Source organism: Rhagoletis zephyria, unplaced genomic scaffold (assembly GCF_001687245.7).
Source record: "Rhagoletis zephyria isolate East Lansing unplaced genomic scaffold, Rhagoletis_zephyria_1.1 Rzeph_scaffold_09855, whole genome shotgun sequence".
NCBI lineage: Eukaryota > Metazoa > Arthropoda > Insecta > Diptera > Tephritidae > Rhagoletis > Rhagoletis zephyria.
The window spans coordinates 1-17,284 of record NW_016166933.1 but is presented as its reverse complement, the minus strand read 5'-3'; the positions used below and the strand labels follow the sequence as shown (position 1 = coordinate 17,284).

Here is a 17,284-nt window from a genome sequence, read left to right as displayed (position 1 = left end):
GACGGACGGACAGACAGACATGGCTTAATCGATTTCTTTTTTCATCCTGATCATTTATGTATACATTTGTCTATATCTATCTCGATTCGTTTTGGCTGTTACAAACAACCGTTATGTGAACAAAATTAATATACCCTTGTGCACAAGTGCGCTCGGGTATAAAAATAAGCCGACGAATTGATAACCTCTTCCTTATTTGGAAGTCAGTTAAAAAAAATCCTTATCAAGCTAATTCTCAAATTTTAGCTGCAGTTTTACCTGTACCAGTGCATAAATTAAGCTCAATTAAGTACTGATATTTTATCTCCCTGACAAAATTTTAACTAAAAAAAAAACTAAAAAATTTGAGTTTCAAAAACGAATCCGTCAGAGGGGGGGCAAGTGAATGAGGTGAACGTTCAGCAAAGGAAAATTACATCGTCAATCGGCATTAGCTTTTATACTCACGGCTTTATCTGCAAAAGCGCATATTGAATTCGTAAAGGAAGGCATGTTTTATCATTTTCCAAAAATGGAATGTTTTCAAAAAATCTTTCTTTCACACTAAAAAATATTTGGGCAATTTCCACATAGGTTCCTCAATTCAAAAAGCAGTCCATGAACTTTTGATACGTCCGTCTCTAGTTGTGGTGAAATTTTAAAACGTTTATAGAAAAACACAACTGGATTGCTGAAGTGTAGATAACCCAACCTGAGGTTTATCAGCTCAATAGGGTCTCGTGAAACTAGTGTTGTTCCGTGAGTTTTTAGGTAAAAGATTGACCGAGCTTTGCCCGTAGTGCATATACTTTTTAAAGTTTTCAAGATTTGGATGGCTTTCAAAAAAAATATTTTGGAAAAAAAATTGGATTTCGATATCAAATTTCTTACTCCAAAATTTAGGTGGCAAACCTATCCCGAAATACGCTGGAATGAATGGTACATATCTTGAGCGTATATGTACTGCGTATACATAAAAAAATGCTGATTGAAATTAACAAAATACAAATTTTTATTACATAGAAGCGTGGCAACCCTAATGGAAAATATTTTCAGCCCAAAGTTCTCAGCAATACCTTTCATTTGATATCCATATTACGATGTTTTAGATAAAGAGCACAGAAAAGTACTTGTCAATAAACCCACCGAAGTCCACAATTGTCACATTTAGCAAAAGAACCAAAGTCAACTCTTACTCTGGCATTCAGAGCGCAGTCTCTACTCACTAATAGTGACTTCTCGTGGTGAACATCGATTTTGCGATTATTTGGTATTCAGTAAGGTGTCTTAGGTCTCTAGTCTAGAAAAAACGCCACTCATTTTTCAGCTGGCTCTAAGCAGGTTCCAAAAAGAAAAACAAAAAAATATGGAGACAAAGATAGTTGCTTCTTATTTTATTGAAAAAAAAAGCGGGAGTGCAGAGTGGCAATATTTTTTAACAATAATTTCATTAAAAAATAAACCAAAATTCATACTGAAATATCATACAACTTCATTGAAAAAAATAAAAATATTTTTAAAACATAAAAAACAATTAAATTTAAAAAAGAATAATACATGTTTGTTTTCACCACACATTTTTTGTAAACTTTTTGTGACTCTCTCTTATTGAATATCCAATTCTTTTCAAGTCAAAAAAAGAGTCACTAATTGCTATTCTCAAATTGGATGATTTGCGATGAGATTGCCTCACTGAATCTCAGCATTATTTTCAGCAACATGAAAACCATTTGACTTTGACCGATTCTTGTGAAAAAGTTATATGCACTAATCAAAAAAAATCTCAATTTTCCATATTTCGGTATTTAGCTAAGAAACTGCATTACCACTTTTCCAAACAAAAAAAATTTAAAAAAGAATAAAACAAATCTCAACCAAATGCCGACATATAAATGGCCGCTGCACATACAGTTGTAAGCGACAAAGTTATAATTTTGCAAGAATAGGAAAAAGAATAGTTAGATCAGGTCATTTGATTTGGTTTTCTACTAGGAGTCCTCAAGAAACTTGCCTTCAAAGAATAAAAACTATGTACTTATGAACATACATATATGAAGTTATATCTTTAAAATTAAGAAAACCAGTTTGGAGGAGTGTTTCGCTTACAACTTCATTCTCTACATCTATTTTTCATGAATATATTTTATGAATGAAAATAAATTTGCAATGTCGATGCAAAGCGCACGACATGCACAAAAAATGTATCCACTTATTTTTAGATTTTGTTGTTCAGTTGAAACCATTTTTGTTGTACAAATAAGTTAATCAGAAATTCAATAGACCGATAAACAAAATTTTGTAAACATTTTCCTAACTAAGTGCGAAAATAAAAATAAACAAAATACATTCGCTTTAATTACCTCACACAACACTTTAAAATTTATAATTAATAAGTATTTGCTTAATGTTGGAAATATCGCGCACAATCAATGCAATCCATTCAAAGCAAAAGTGCTTAAAGCCAACAAGAATGCATTTCATTTTTCATGAAGTTTGCCTTCAACACCATCACTGCGCGCTGCGTATCTTTCTCAATGCATTTTTTATTTTATTTTATTTTTACCAAGCAAAAACTAGTTTGGCAAGCCATACTCAGTCAAATTTATGTGCATATGCGAGTACTAAGAGTACAATGCCTGTAGCTATGTAGGCACATTAAGAATGAAAGTGTGTGCGCATTGAAGCGCGGGTGTTTGCCCCGGGCGAAAAATGCATGAATTATGGGTGCGTTTATTCCCACATAATTGTGAATTTTCAGCCAGCTCTTATACATACATATGTACATATGTATTACCGCTAAATTTTCAGACAATGACTGACTGGCATATGTATCAACATTAGGTTGGCGAAAAATGCATGTGAAAAAGTAAAGTCGGAACTTTTATGCTCTCACCGAAAAAAATAAACCCGGATTCCTAGTAATAATACCCAATTGTCTATTTAACCATTTTTTCATTGCAACTATAATTTATAGGTCTGACAAAAACCCACAAAAACCCCGAAAAATGCAATGGGGCAACAAATAAAAAATCGTTAGTATTAAAAAATTATTAAATAGACAATTGGGTACTATTATTGAAAGTCTCCTGAAAAGAACCAGAATTTTCCAATCGAAAAATATTGACTTTCAAGAATTCTATACCATTTCTATGAAAAAATTAATTTTTTCCATATCAAAATACATGGAAAAAATAGGGGTACACTTTTTTCGATATAGAACAATACTAGGGGGTGAGATCATTAAGATTCAGACTTAACTGTTTTTGGACCACCCTACTCAACATAACGAGTGCGCTTAATGTATGTATGCATGTATGTACATTAGATTGCATGACTCATAAATTACGTTAGCATTAGTTAAATTTGCGCAAATTACTTGTTTAACTGAGCATGAATGTTAGGTATAGCTAACTGCTTATTTTGATTAGCCCAAAGAAAACGGTAAACATACGAATATATTAGTGCAGAAAATGTCTAATGTTCATGTAATCGGTAAAGTCGTTCACGTACATATGTAGATATACCTAAAAGTACGTACATACATAAATGCGTCTGTAACTACGGTTGCTCATTTATTTTCATCTTGTTTGATATTACATTTTTCTGGAAATCCCACACAGTATCTACAACGAAACACCCAAACCCCTAGACGCGAAATTTCACGCCAACTCACCTATTTATGTACATATGTATGTATGTACATCTGTTATAATCCATTACAAACTTCCGAATTTTTAAGTGATGCGCTACTTCATGTCAAAACCACAACAACAACAACAACAACAATAACAACAAAAACAAGCCACAACTCAATTAAAACATACAAATGTAAATAAACAAATGAAATTTACTCATAAAAGAGATTATGCTTGCAATTAAATAAATGGAGAAAAAATTTCACGTCAATTAACGAAAGCAAACAAGAAACCGTTTGTGTGCGATTACAAAAATTTGCTTTTAATTTATTTTAATTTTTTTTCGTAATTTTTTATTTTAACCACAATTGAGAGCTTATGATCTCATACTCAAATATTTTGATTACACTTTGCAGTGGTTTAAGTGTACAAATCTCTTTGTTTTCTGCATTTTGCGAATTGTAACAGATTGCGTGAATTGGAAATTTTAACGTTAGTAGATAAAAATGCATTTCCGTTTTAAAAGCAATTAAAAATTTAAAAAAGGCTGTGGGAATGAGAAATTATTTGTTCGAGTGAATGTTTTTTCAAAAGATAACTAACAAAAATAATTCTTTCAAAACAAAGGATTTTCCAGTTATTTGAACGATTGAAAGTTAGATCCGGGAATACATTGTTTCTAATTAAAAATTGGGCACACATTATTGGCAATTTAAAAAAAGTTGAAAACTTTACTTAATAATAATATTAATAATATTTATGAAAATACAGTGCAAGCTATAATATAAACTACATAAATCAAGGTTTCACACTTTATATAAAGTTCCAGAAATTCCAAAAATTTTCATAAAAATTTTCAACTTTTTGTTCATTATTATAGAAAGAAAAAAAAATCTAGAAAAGCAACGGTAATTTTTATCAACTTTAAACTTGCACTAAAATTGAATGAGCTACCAAACTGCATACTCGAAAATTGTCTAGAAATTCGAAATAAAAAGTTGAAAATTTTTGGATCTTTTGTGAACTTTATATAAGGTGTGAAACTTTGATCTATAGCGTTTTTTATTATAGAATTAACTATATTTTTATAAAAACATAATGCAAAAAATTTTCAATGTTTTCATGAAACTAATTGTGAATATTTTATTGGAGCAAGGTGTACACTTTCACTTGTCGCTTAGTGTATGTAGATGCTCGTAATTTTTGGTCACTCAGAAACCGATACCCAATTATTGCCTATTTAAGAATGGCCATGCATTTTTATCATTTAAAACCAGAACATAAATAGTTTACTTATAAACTGGACATTAAATTTTCGTCAATTAATAAGCTTGACTTTAATTTAAAACCATTTTCGCACTGATCATTAATTTTTATTCTTTTAAAAACTAGCCTTTAACTTTTGGTTACTAAAAACCGGGCAAAAATTTAAAAACCGGACGTAATTTTTTGATCGTTTAAAAAATTGGACATAAATTTATGGTCATATGAAAATTGGGCCTTAATTGCTATTCATTTTAAACTAGACATACATAGATTTTTTATTTTTTTTTATTATTTAAGAATGGGCATGCATTTTTTATTATTGAAAAACAGGTCATTAATTTTTGGTGAATTAATTAATTCAACATAAATATATGGTCCTCTAAAAACAAGGCATGAATTTTTGCTTATTTAAAAACTGGGCATAAATTTATTGCCATTTAAAATCATGGACGGAATTTTTTGGTAATTTTAAAAATGGGCATATTTTTTTCGTTTAAAAACTGGACATATATTTAATTCTAGATATCAATTTTTAGTTATTAAAATCCGTGTTTGCATTTTTGAGCACATTGGAAAATTCACAGTTATTGAAATTATATAAATACGACTTCAAAATTGTATACAAAATTTAGAAAAGATCGACAAATGGTCATCAAATGGTCATTTCTAACTTTTCGTTTAAATGCAGCTTTGTAGCGCATAAAAATTTAGTGCAGTAAATTGCACGTTTTAAGCGGCTAAAAATTAGCGTTGGTTTGTTATATTTTTTTACGACTAAAATTTCATGCCAAAAAAATTTCTAAAAATTCGGATTAAAAAGTTCCAAATTTAGATGAAAATTTCGCTAATTTCTAATTTTTGTAAAAAGATTTAAACTGTGGTTTATATGGTTTTGGTGCTTGCGTAAATATTTATGAAAAATAACAAAAAATATTTAACTTGAAAAGCATTGTGAAATATTAAAAGGAAAAAACAACATGTGAAAAATTCTTTGAGGCACTGTAAGTTCTTGGTCATTTAAAAACTGTATATAATTTTTTTTTTTTTTGTGTTTTAAAAAACGGACACAAAGTTTTAGCTATTTAAAAAAAAAAATAACTTATTTTGTTGTTTATTAGCTCGCTGATTACGAATATGTATGATTTCAATATAGTGGTAAAGTTTTAAAAAAAATTTATTTCTTATAAACTTAGGTATTTATGTATCTAAAGCCACCTTTCTGAAAACGAAATCTATAATTATTAAGCAAAGTTTACACGGACTTTAAATTCGTAAAAATTAAATGATTTTTGGTTCCTTTGAAATTCAATAATTCTTAAAATTCGACCACTATACTGGATCCGCAATTTTGAATTTTAGAAAGCAGACTTCATATTCGTATTCAGCACCCCCAGTCTTCCCTATCGTGCATAGGAAGCTTTAATTCTTAAGGCCACAAGTAATTATTCATTTGGCTACACCCGGCCGGTATCAACGCTGGTCAGAAAAAATTCAAATTTTAAGTAATAACTGCGCTATAAACTCAAGTTAATTACTATTGTGATGAAATGTATATTATATTTTATAATCTGCGTTTCAACCATTTTCCATGAGTGCATAAAAAGGAATATTAAATTTTATTTGCTACACTCGTAAAGTTTTTAGCACATATTGCTCTATTTTATATTACTTGCATAGACACACATATATGTATGTATGTACTGGCATTCAGTAGTTAACTAATTTTCAAAAGCATAAATCAGCACTGCTTTTATTTTTCCAAACAATGACACATTAACGTACGTAGGTACTAAATAGTATGTAGTTGATATGTAAAAATTCAAATTCAAAAAACCGATGCTAGCAACTTGATTTATTTTTAATAAAGTTGTGTGAGTGTTGTCGGCTTTTGCAGACTCTACACTACAATAGATTAAACCCATTAACCGTTTTTTTATCGCGAAAATTTTGTGAGTCATTAACTGCAATAAAATAATTTAATTTCTGCGCATAAACAAACACTCAGCTGAAGTGGTCTTCCACTTCAAAGAGTAAAAAAAAACTGTGAAGGTTAAGTGGTCTCTCTTTAATTCTCTGATTTTTTTTTACCCCATTATAACATGAACTGCATAATTTGCATGCTTTCAGCAACAACAAAAATTTACCCTTCAACTGATTTTATGGACATTTCAGTGTAACTGTGTAAAGTTAACGTTTGCTTTAGCATAAACAGTTGCGGAAAAATTAATAGGAGCTGCATTTCTTGTTCAACTTTTTGCTTTTATTTTCTCTGCAAAGCATTTGATCGTTCTCACCGGTGCCTTATGGATCTCTCTTGGATCCTCTTCACCCCAAATGCCTCAATATTGCTCACTAACATGTCCATGGAGCCAAAAATGTGCCTTAACACAGAAAAAAATGTTGCCCTAAGTATAACATAGAGCTGACATTTTCGCACTGAACTATGATTTTCCAAAGAAATTTGTTTAAATTTTAAGCATTGTTTATTGAGGATGAAACGGCAAATCAAACTGACCACACTTATAATAGCGTTGCCGGATCTGCACAATCTGTAGCCGTTTAATCGTTATCGGAAAATTAAAGCTCTCAAAAGCACACTTTATAAATTAAGAAAAATATAGAGACCATGCATATAAAACTCTGACAAAAAATCTGGTTCACCCTAGCGTGCATATGGGGCATTCCAGCCTGATTCGGACACCATTTGGCTTTCGCATCTCCGATGTTTTTCATATTTGTTTATTTTTTTAGTACCAATTGTGAGAGAACTCTGATTTATTTCACTGTTTTTGTCCAACAATACATCGGTTTTTGAAAAAGAAACGTTCCTTTTTTAAATGCAAATAACTTTGGGATTGGGAGTATTTTTTAAATTTTCCATCTTCAAAATACTTTTAGAATATAAAATAGAAAAAAATCAAAATAGTATTTCTATAAAATTTCCAAATTTTAAATATAAAATTTCGCATTTTTTAATTAATGAAAAACTAGCTATTTTAGCTCAACTCAATGCGCTATGGGCCAGGAATCGATAATAAATGACTATATTCGAATTCTTATCGGAATGATTTCGAATCTGAAGTTAGATTTTAAAAATTCAAAATGGTGGATCCAACATAGCGGTCAATATTGTGAAAAGTAACCGGATTGGTTTGAAACTTGTTACTCTATGATTTTTGGGCTCACTTATCACGAATTTTGGGTTAGATTTCAAAATTTCGAAATGGCAAATCCTATATGACCGGCAAAAAAATACGCCTTTAGTCAGCCTTTGTACATAAAACGTACGGGCTTGGACTTCACTCTTTTTATTTTTTGGTATGGTTTATTTTTTTTTGCTTTTGTTTTTATATTTATAATTTTTCAACCAACTACGAATGTAGACTGTATAATTTTTTTACATTTTTTTTGTTTTTAATTTTATATTTGAATTTAATTTTTTGTAATTTTGTTTATTTTTTGTTTTTATTTTTTTAAATATTTTTATTTCTTAACAATTACGAATTCAAGCTTAAATTTTTTATTCCTTTTTGTATTTTAAATTTTTTTGTTTATTTTTATTTTTAATTTTTTACCAATTACGAATTTATAATACTCTCTTGTATATTTTTTTACATATTTTATTTGTTTTTGTTTTTCTTTATTTATTTTTTATTTTTTAAGTATCGCAATGCCAAAAACTCTGACAGCGTCAAATCAAAAATACTTCATTGTAGCGGAAGAAATTCTCGGCAGAATTGTAGTAGGAAGCTTAAAAGTTGCGGAATTAGTCTCAGTTTTTCAGAAAAAAGAATTCAACAAAATCGATCTTCGGAATTCAACGTTTTATACTAAAATTTTGAAGATTTTATAGGAATACGGTTTCGAAAATATTTTCTATATTATATTCCAAAGGTGCTTTGGAAATGAAAAATAGTCTCAAAATGACTCATTCTTTCGCAAAGCTATGGATAGTGAAAAAAAAAATTGTTCTTAAATCAAGGAGCCTTCTCATTTGATACTATAACATAAAAAATTGCGAAAAAATCAAATGTACAAAAAAGCCAAATAGTGTTTGATTTGGGCTGGAATGTCCCATATGTGTGTATGTACATTAGGGTGGTCTTATATTGTAGGAAGCGAATTGTTTCGTAAGATTTCCTAAGCCTCAACCCCTACGTCGATGCTACTATAGTCGAAGATATAACATATAAATTTTGGTCCGATTGAAGTCGGTTAAGGCATGTTGCACAGGGGTCAAAGTTCAGATTAGCCTATGAAGACGTCTTAACCGACTCCAATCGGGATCAAAATTTAGATGTGATTTAGGGGATGAGAATGGAAAAAATAGTTCATTTAACCTTTAAGGACCACCCTAATTTACATACATATATGTATACGGGTGTGTGTACGAGTATTGCGAAACCCTTCATTACAAAAACGCACCACATAAAATGAATGCAATTAAAATACTTTTCTGCATACTTACGCAGGTATGCAAAATATTTAAATACATACATACATTTCTTATTTTCTCTCTATTTTTAAATGCATACAAGTCAATTTTTTTTATTTTTCCGGAGGAACTACTGAGCGAACGTTGAAGGCATCCATACATAAGTACGCTCATACAAGAACACACATTTGCACATTTGTGTATATTCAAGCAAAAGTGCAAACAAGCACATCTATTCCGCAATCACTTGCACTTTCAGCCTTCACTATGCCTATGAAGAAGTACTAACTGCAGGGTAGTACAAACAGACAAACAAACAAACAAACAAAAAACTGTTGATGCTGTTTTTATTCCTACTTATTTACATTTGGCGTCAAGCTCCAGAGGCTATACGACACGTTGTTGTAGCTTTTGGTATCCAAGTTGCTTTTGCCTGTTCTTGCTTTTATTTATTTATGTATGTACAACGTTTTTTGCTGCTGCTGGTGGTGCCTGCTGCCTGCTGCCGCTTCAGAAAGTTGAAGTTGTCTACCTTTGTAATGTTTTTTCAAGCGAATGTTAAAATCTTGTCGTAAGAAATAAAAAAAAAAAAAAAAAAATTTATAACGAAATATTTATTGCATAGGGAAAAAGACTGGTTGGTTGGTTGGTTGGTTGGTTGGTGTGTTGGCTGTATGACAGTCAGAAATAAAAAGCCATAAATATCAATACGATTACGATTACGTGCGCGCAAAGTCGAATGGCGTTGTGGCGGTATGTATGTATGTATGTATGTACATAGTACCAAAGCATTAACACACCAAAAACACACACACACACACACAAACACACGCAGATTACCTACCCTCCATATGCCTGGGCGCAGGCAATCAGCCACTCAGCAAACAGCTTACAGCTTACAACTTACAATGCAATCCAATCGTTGGTTTTTCTGTCACCTGCCCTCGCTGCGGTCCGCCGATTCTACTGCGCTCGATTACACTGCACTGTGCGGCGCTGCACTGCCCCATTTTCCTGCCAATATTCCATAATAACCAGTGTGCGATAACAACCGTAAACGGCGCAAGACTCTTGCTTGCCTTTGGTTGGTGTGCAGCAGCAGCAGCCGCTGGAGTCAGGCAGGTACACATATGTAAGTAGCTGCCGCTAAGCGAGCAAAAGAGCTTTAAACCCGTGTAAAAACAACTGCACATTGAAATGGGTTAATTTCGAGATTTTATTTTATTTTTTTTTTTAGTATTTTTTTTTTTATTTTTGTTATAGTATACCGGTTATATCTTAGCGAGCGAAAGGGTGGCTGTGGAGTCCGAGCTGTTACAGCTGCTGCTGCCACATTACAAGAGTCCGCCGCATGGCAGCGGCAATCGTTGGCAACCAAGCGTTGAACCGGTTTTGTTGCGGCTGCTGTGGCAATGGTCGCGCGGGGGTGTTTGGCGACGGCAGCCATATAGCGCTTGATTGGAAATAGATTGCTATTGCCTGTTTGTGCCGTGTCGTCTTGGGCCCGTAATACATAGTGAAGAAGTGAGGAATATTTAGTAGCGCGCATTTGAAACAAGTTCCCGGCATGTTTTGTTCACTTCACTTTTTAACGTACTTTCGCTGCGGTTTTGCGCGCATACACAAGCAAACCTTAGATACTATTTAGATGCTTATTCATCAATACATTGACTACGATTTACATCTCAAGCAAAAGTATATATATAAAAAAATAAATAAATTTTGAAAAAATAACTAGCGCTCTGCTGACTAGGCCCGAACTGCTTAAGCATCTTGGCAGTTTGCCTTGAGCTTTGTTGCTTTGTTGCCATCTACATACATATGTATGTCTCTTGGCATTTCAATGTGCAACAACAATAACAGCAAAAATGCAACACAAAAGGCAAGTGAAAAAATGCAAACAATAACAATAACAAAGCGAAAAAATCCCAAGCACAAAGTAGACAGATTTGCAATATATTGATATGTGCATGCGATAGCCACACACGCACACACCACCACACACCCGTGTTTCTTTACTTCTTCAGACTTGCTTCGATGCATTGTCGCTGCTACATACATAGCTTGATTGCATATCGCATCAGCCAAGCGTTCGACCTCTGCGATTCGCATCGGATCACTTTAACTATTGGCGCATTGTTCGAGTTCGATGTGCATGATTATTTCGTCCGTCCATGATATATAGTATGTGTTGTGTTTTTTTTTTTTTGGGCTTGGTAAAGCATCTGTCGCTCATTGAACTATGCAGTGCATGATGTGGAAAAGCATGACTTTGCACTCGCATGTATAAGTGTATGCGTGTATGTAGCATCATGTAACTGTATCACGGCATATTTGCGCATGCGCACAGTACCGTTGCTGGCACTTACCGGCAGGTACTAGTATGTACTCCCCTTAGTTGTAGCAGTGCTGGTCGATGGCGAGTAAGAAAATGTATATTTACTTAGGTTCAACTGTTCCCTATTGCATTGACTGGAAGCAAGTCAAGTATGAAGTCGATTTTAATGGCCCCCTAGCTGCTAATGCCTAGTGGGCTTTGGCGTTTGCCGAGGTACGGGCTTGACGACCCCGACCTACTCCAGTCAAGAGGCTCAACTGGTTGAAATGTCTACGGCTTTCGAAACTTGTTAAACGGAGAGAAAGATGAATGTAAGTATAAAAATGGTGAAACGGAGAGTATGTCCCCAGGTGGGGGACATCGTGTCTATGTAAATAAGTTTTGCAAATCTGATAGCTAAGCGGGTTGTGCATGTCGAACGAGTCGGACGAGTCTGGCTGGTTAAGCTGGTCTGGTTGGCGAGCACTACTCTGGTCTGTTCATGGTGCGGCCCTTCGGGGAGCATCGTGGTGGCTGAGGCTTACTACCTAAATGCGGGTAGAACTAGCATATAGTGGTAGTGAAATTTGAAATGCACTACCACTAAGCATATAGTTGTAGTGAAATTTTAAATGCACTACCACTAAGCATATAGTGGTAGTGAAATTTGAAATGCACTACTATTAAGCATATAGTGGTAGTGAAATTTGAAACGCACTACCACTGAAGCCCTAGTGGTAGTGGAAACCTCGATTTAGTGCAGCGTTCCCAACCCTGCTTAAAACCATGCAGAGATGGTCAAAGACTGTTTTATTTCATAAAAATAAATCATTCGATATTCTAGGCTACAGTTTTTTTTTTTGTTGAGAATAATTACAATACGGTTATAAAACAAGAGAGGCTTAAGAAAGCTTGATTTCCAAAAAAATGTTGAAGGGCGTTGTCATCTCTTTGATAAATGAAGTGTTTTGTTCGATAAGCGTGTCAAAGTAAGGTAGTTTCAGAAAGCTTAGTTTGGAAAATGTTTTCAAAGGGGGATTGCCACCTGATTGAAAAATTTTATTCAATTAAATTGGTAAGATAAATGAAATAGCACAGTTTTAAAATCAAGCGATGTTATTTGATAAATATTTGTTTTAAAAAAATGTTTCATTAGCGTTATCACCAATCTAAAAAGTTAAGACCAAAACGAAAGGTATTTGAAAAACCTTTGGTAGAAATCAAAAAATGTACACATTCTTAGATACGGATATTTATAAAAAGGGTTGCCACTGATATTAATTTTTATACTGAGAGTTTGAGTAGTAGAATTGAAATAAAAATTTTGAAATATTTACGAAACGAAAAATATTGAAAAAAGCTACTCACACCAATGTAAGGAATAACTAATAAAAACTTTAAAAATATTAAAATATCAAGTGAAAGGTTTTTTAAAATTCATCGATTTTTCGGGTCCGGTAATATTTTATAATTTTCGTTACAATGCCAGGGAAAAGATATGCTGACATCGGTCGGCGAAGTTAATAAAATGAGCGACTAGCTACTTTAGATGAACTCACACTGATTGCCGGCAAGCGATCGAAAATGATAAAAGTCGTACTGGGATGTGCAAATTACATTTGAAAGCGACTGACCATATACATATGTACGTTCACCTCTCATATTCATACAAACTTAACTGTTATTTATGGATTTTAAATTATTGATCAAAAGTAATCGTTATTTTGCGTCGTCAAAAAAGTGAGTAGGTTAACAGTTCGTCAGAATATTCTTTTTTATTAATTTTTCTTACGGGAAAGGTAAAGGGGAGTACCACACTAATATGGTTTACTTTCGATCATCTCTAAATGAGCATATAAACGTTACTTGGCTATATGAAGCTATTGGAAAGGGAGATGATTCCACATTAATTTGATTTAGCTCCGACGATTGAATCATGGACAAGATAAGGGAACAGAACGAATTGCATAAAGTTTTTTTTTTATTATATGAGTATTGAAGTCGGTTGTTCTTTTTTTTTGCTTAAAAATTACTTTTCTATTATACATATATCGCTTTAAATTTGTATGATGTGAAAAAACTAAATCTGAAAATAACGATTATAGTATGACCGAAAAAATTAAAATTAAAATTTAATGATTATTTTCGATCGAAAAATAATAAAATAACGGTTAAATTTTATCGGCAATTTATAAATCCAATTTTAACAGTTACATTATGATTTATTGTAAAGATCATAACCATTTCGGCACCTATAAAATCAAGCGTTTTAAGTATTTCGCATTTGAGTATATGTATGTGTTGTGTGACTTCCGCAAAAGAGGTGAATTTTGAAGTTCTTAACACATCATCTTCGAATACGAATTTCCAACCATCCATTATCAACATCTTTCTGATGTCCAAGAAAGCTTTTTGGTACGCTTATAAAAAACTGATTGTAATTTTTCTTCACTCAAGTGATGTGTTTTTCTTGGAAGTTTTGTTTTTATTGTTTTTTATTTTTTTTTATTTTTTTTGTGGGTTCATATGAAAATATTGCATTTACCAGACAAAATGGAGAAAAAATCAGGCAATCGACCAAATAGTTTAATAAATATAAGAGACAAAAATGACACTTTATAAATGCTAACTTTGACACTTTTTTCGTTTCCTTTGCCTTCTTGTGATAAAAAAAAATAAAGACCGGAATGTTTTCTATCGACTTCTGAAAAACAAATTATGGGGGGTATGCTTTGAAATAAACCGATTACGCCAAATTTTTGACGGTTCACATATAATGTTATTACAAATATATGAACAAAATATCAGAGTCATATATTCGTGTGCTTTTTAGGGCATGTTAAGGCATTTTTGAGGTTAGGTTTGTATGGGAGGTATGCTTTGAAATAAAACTATCACGCCATTTTCTCATTTTTTCTTAATTTTTTTCCATAAATATTATATATTTAAAATTTCGGTTCTACGCCGATTACTTCTAATTTTTTTCAAAAAATGTATGGGGCTGTACCACTGTGTGGCGTCGGCATAAATGCAATGTTGAGGCTCGTTTTTTTTTTTTTTGTAAAATTTCACTAATTTTATCGAAAGCGATTATGAATAAGACAACGGAGATAGGGAAACGCTGTGGTATGTAAACGTTAATCCTATCTGAGTATATTCTATTAACTAGAAAGCTTTTCACGAAATCGCAAACTTTCTCTCCCTCCTATTTGCAAGCTCAGTGGAGTATATATGTAGATGACAAAAAGTAAACAAATACATGCTTATATATGTATGTATGTAGAAGTACATATTAGAATTGTATTGGTACGCAGCCATATGTGTATGTATGTATTTGTATTTGTGCATTATAAAATGATTATATAATGAGTCTGATGATTTGTTATTCCCAACGGTAGTCGTGGCTAACCACTCGCTCTTTAGCAAAGAAAATCAATTATCACATAATCAACTTGTCCAGTCTCAAACTTTCAAGGTTATACGAGTAACTATGTAGCATATTATAATTAACTAAAAAAACATTTTATGTATCCAGTTTCCTACCTGGAATCTCTTGAACACCTTCACTTTCTGATGCTAAACACTGTCGTACACACCCATACATACATATGCACGTATGTATGTATGTATAATGAGCTAATAACCAGTCATGCGACAGCGAACAACATTCCTCTGCAACACTTGCCAATAATAATTTCAGTTTTATGTGCAAGACTACACTGTACATACATATGTACATACATACATATTATGAGACCATAACCGGTTAACTCATCATGTTGCGCTTACTTTGCCGCCACCATTACTTCAACTAATTTATACATATGTCCTTCTACACGATTATGCAAAATTTACGTAAACATTTTTTTTTTTATGCTGTCTGCCAACTGAAATATTTAATTACAACCTTTTCCTTTGTCCTTGCAGCCAATTGATATGCTGTCTGGCGTTGCTGGCCAAGGCGCAAAACTCCATCGAACAACTGGCGGTCGAGCGATCGGGTGAATTGCATTTTGAGACTTCACACAAGCGTCCCGATGGAAAAGAATTCCAAACATCACACAAAATTCCCAGACATTCTTTCTTACCAGATTCTGATTTGGGTGCAATGAATTTGCTGCCGACAAAAGAACGCCCAGAATTAAATCCCGTTTTGAGTGCGCTCATCAATGAGGATGTCATGAAGAGTATCGAGGCCAAACGTGCCATTGAACAGGAGGAGCTCGAGCAAGTTAAGGCTGAGATAGATGCCGCGCGCAAGCAGGAGGAGGAACGCAGAGCAGCCGAGAGTGCCGTCGAAGCCACTTATGTTATGTTGACCACAGCTGCGCCCGCTAAAAACGATGACCTCGATGAAGAAATAAATGTTGGTTTTGTCGATCAGGCCATTAACTTGGATGCTGCCGGTTCGGAAAATAGCAAAAAATCGCGCATCGAAATTAAGAAGGGACCAAATGGTCAGGACTATGAATACGAATATGTGTACTATTACGAAGACGAGGAGGACGCCAAGCCGTCAGAATCGCCGGCTAAGGCTGAATCGACTGAACGCGGCAAGTCGCGTTACAGCAATATCGAACGCACCACAGCGGCGCCAACTGGCAATAGTCTCGTGAGCAACAAGGCTAAGGGTCGCTCATCAAGCATAGCCGACAACGCCGGCGACGACGTCGAAGTCGAACGGCTGCCTGCCAATACACGTTTCCCCAGCCGCGGCAAGAACGTTGATGCGCAACCGACGNGGTTGACAGCGCAACCTTCAACACGGACGAAAAGCAAGTGAAGGGCATTCGAAACAGTGACACCGAAACCAAATCGGCAATCGCCATTGAACAAGAACAAGCAGCCGCTGCAGCAGCACAGGCAGCTGAGAAGAAAGAGGCCGAGGAAAAGCAGCGACGTCAGCCGACTATCGGTAGCGCTGAGGAAAGTGCGACTGTCAAGGATGTGGCGGACGAGGATGTTGAGCAAACAACTTTATCAATGGAGAAGGCCGCATTAGACTTGTATGCGATTTTAGCGAATGAAAACTTTAACATGGACATGACCACGGATGCGGATACGGAGGTAACGACGGTGCTGCCAGACACCACAAACCCCGACGAGGCGGCAATAACCACTTTGTTAGACGAGGAGCCCAGCTCAACTACCACTACCACAACAACAACTACCACAGAGGCAACTACCACAACAACCACCACCACTACAACTACACCGGCACCAACGCTGTTTGGCGGCAAACGTGCCGGCTTGAATTCGTCCGGACGTAATCGCTTTAAGTTGAACAAGGGTGGCAAAAGCGAAGCAACAACGACGACAACTACAGAAGCGCCATCGGAGACACCTAAAACTGGCAAGAGTAAGTAGTGGAGGCACAGTGTGGGGGCAAAAAATTTCGAACCTCCATTAATAATATTCCATTCACAGATCGCTTCTCTCGTCCATCGATTGGCGGACGCGCGCGTCCAGGCGCACGCACCACAACTGCAGCGCCCGCGCCAGCGGAAGAGGAAGGCGAAGTAGCTGCGCCGAAAGAAGTTAAGCCCGTGAGCTCAGGTTTCGGACGTGGCAGGCGTAAGTACAGCACGCCTGGCAATGCCATAAATTTTACTAATAATTTCAACATTTTTGCACAGCACGCAATCGCTTCAA

General features: G+C 34.4%; 1 protein-coding gene across 1 annotated transcript in view; it reads left to right on the top strand.

The window, feature by feature from the left end:
• The window catches only part of LOC108376080 (probable serine/threonine-protein kinase dyrk2), a gene marked incomplete at its 3' end in the record, with an annotated part of 19,822 nt that extends 2,542 nt beyond the window's left edge, over window positions 1-17,280 (top strand). Inside the window, 4 exon segments of the mRNA XM_017632258.1 lie at window positions 15,560-16,370; window positions 16,373-16,991; window positions 17,060-17,206; window positions 17,269-17,280. Of these exon segments, the coding sequence (XP_017487747.1) occupies window positions 15,560-16,370; window positions 16,373-16,991; window positions 17,060-17,206; window positions 17,269-17,280 (1,589 nt within the window).
• Window positions 17,281-17,284: the final 4 nt, after the last annotated feature.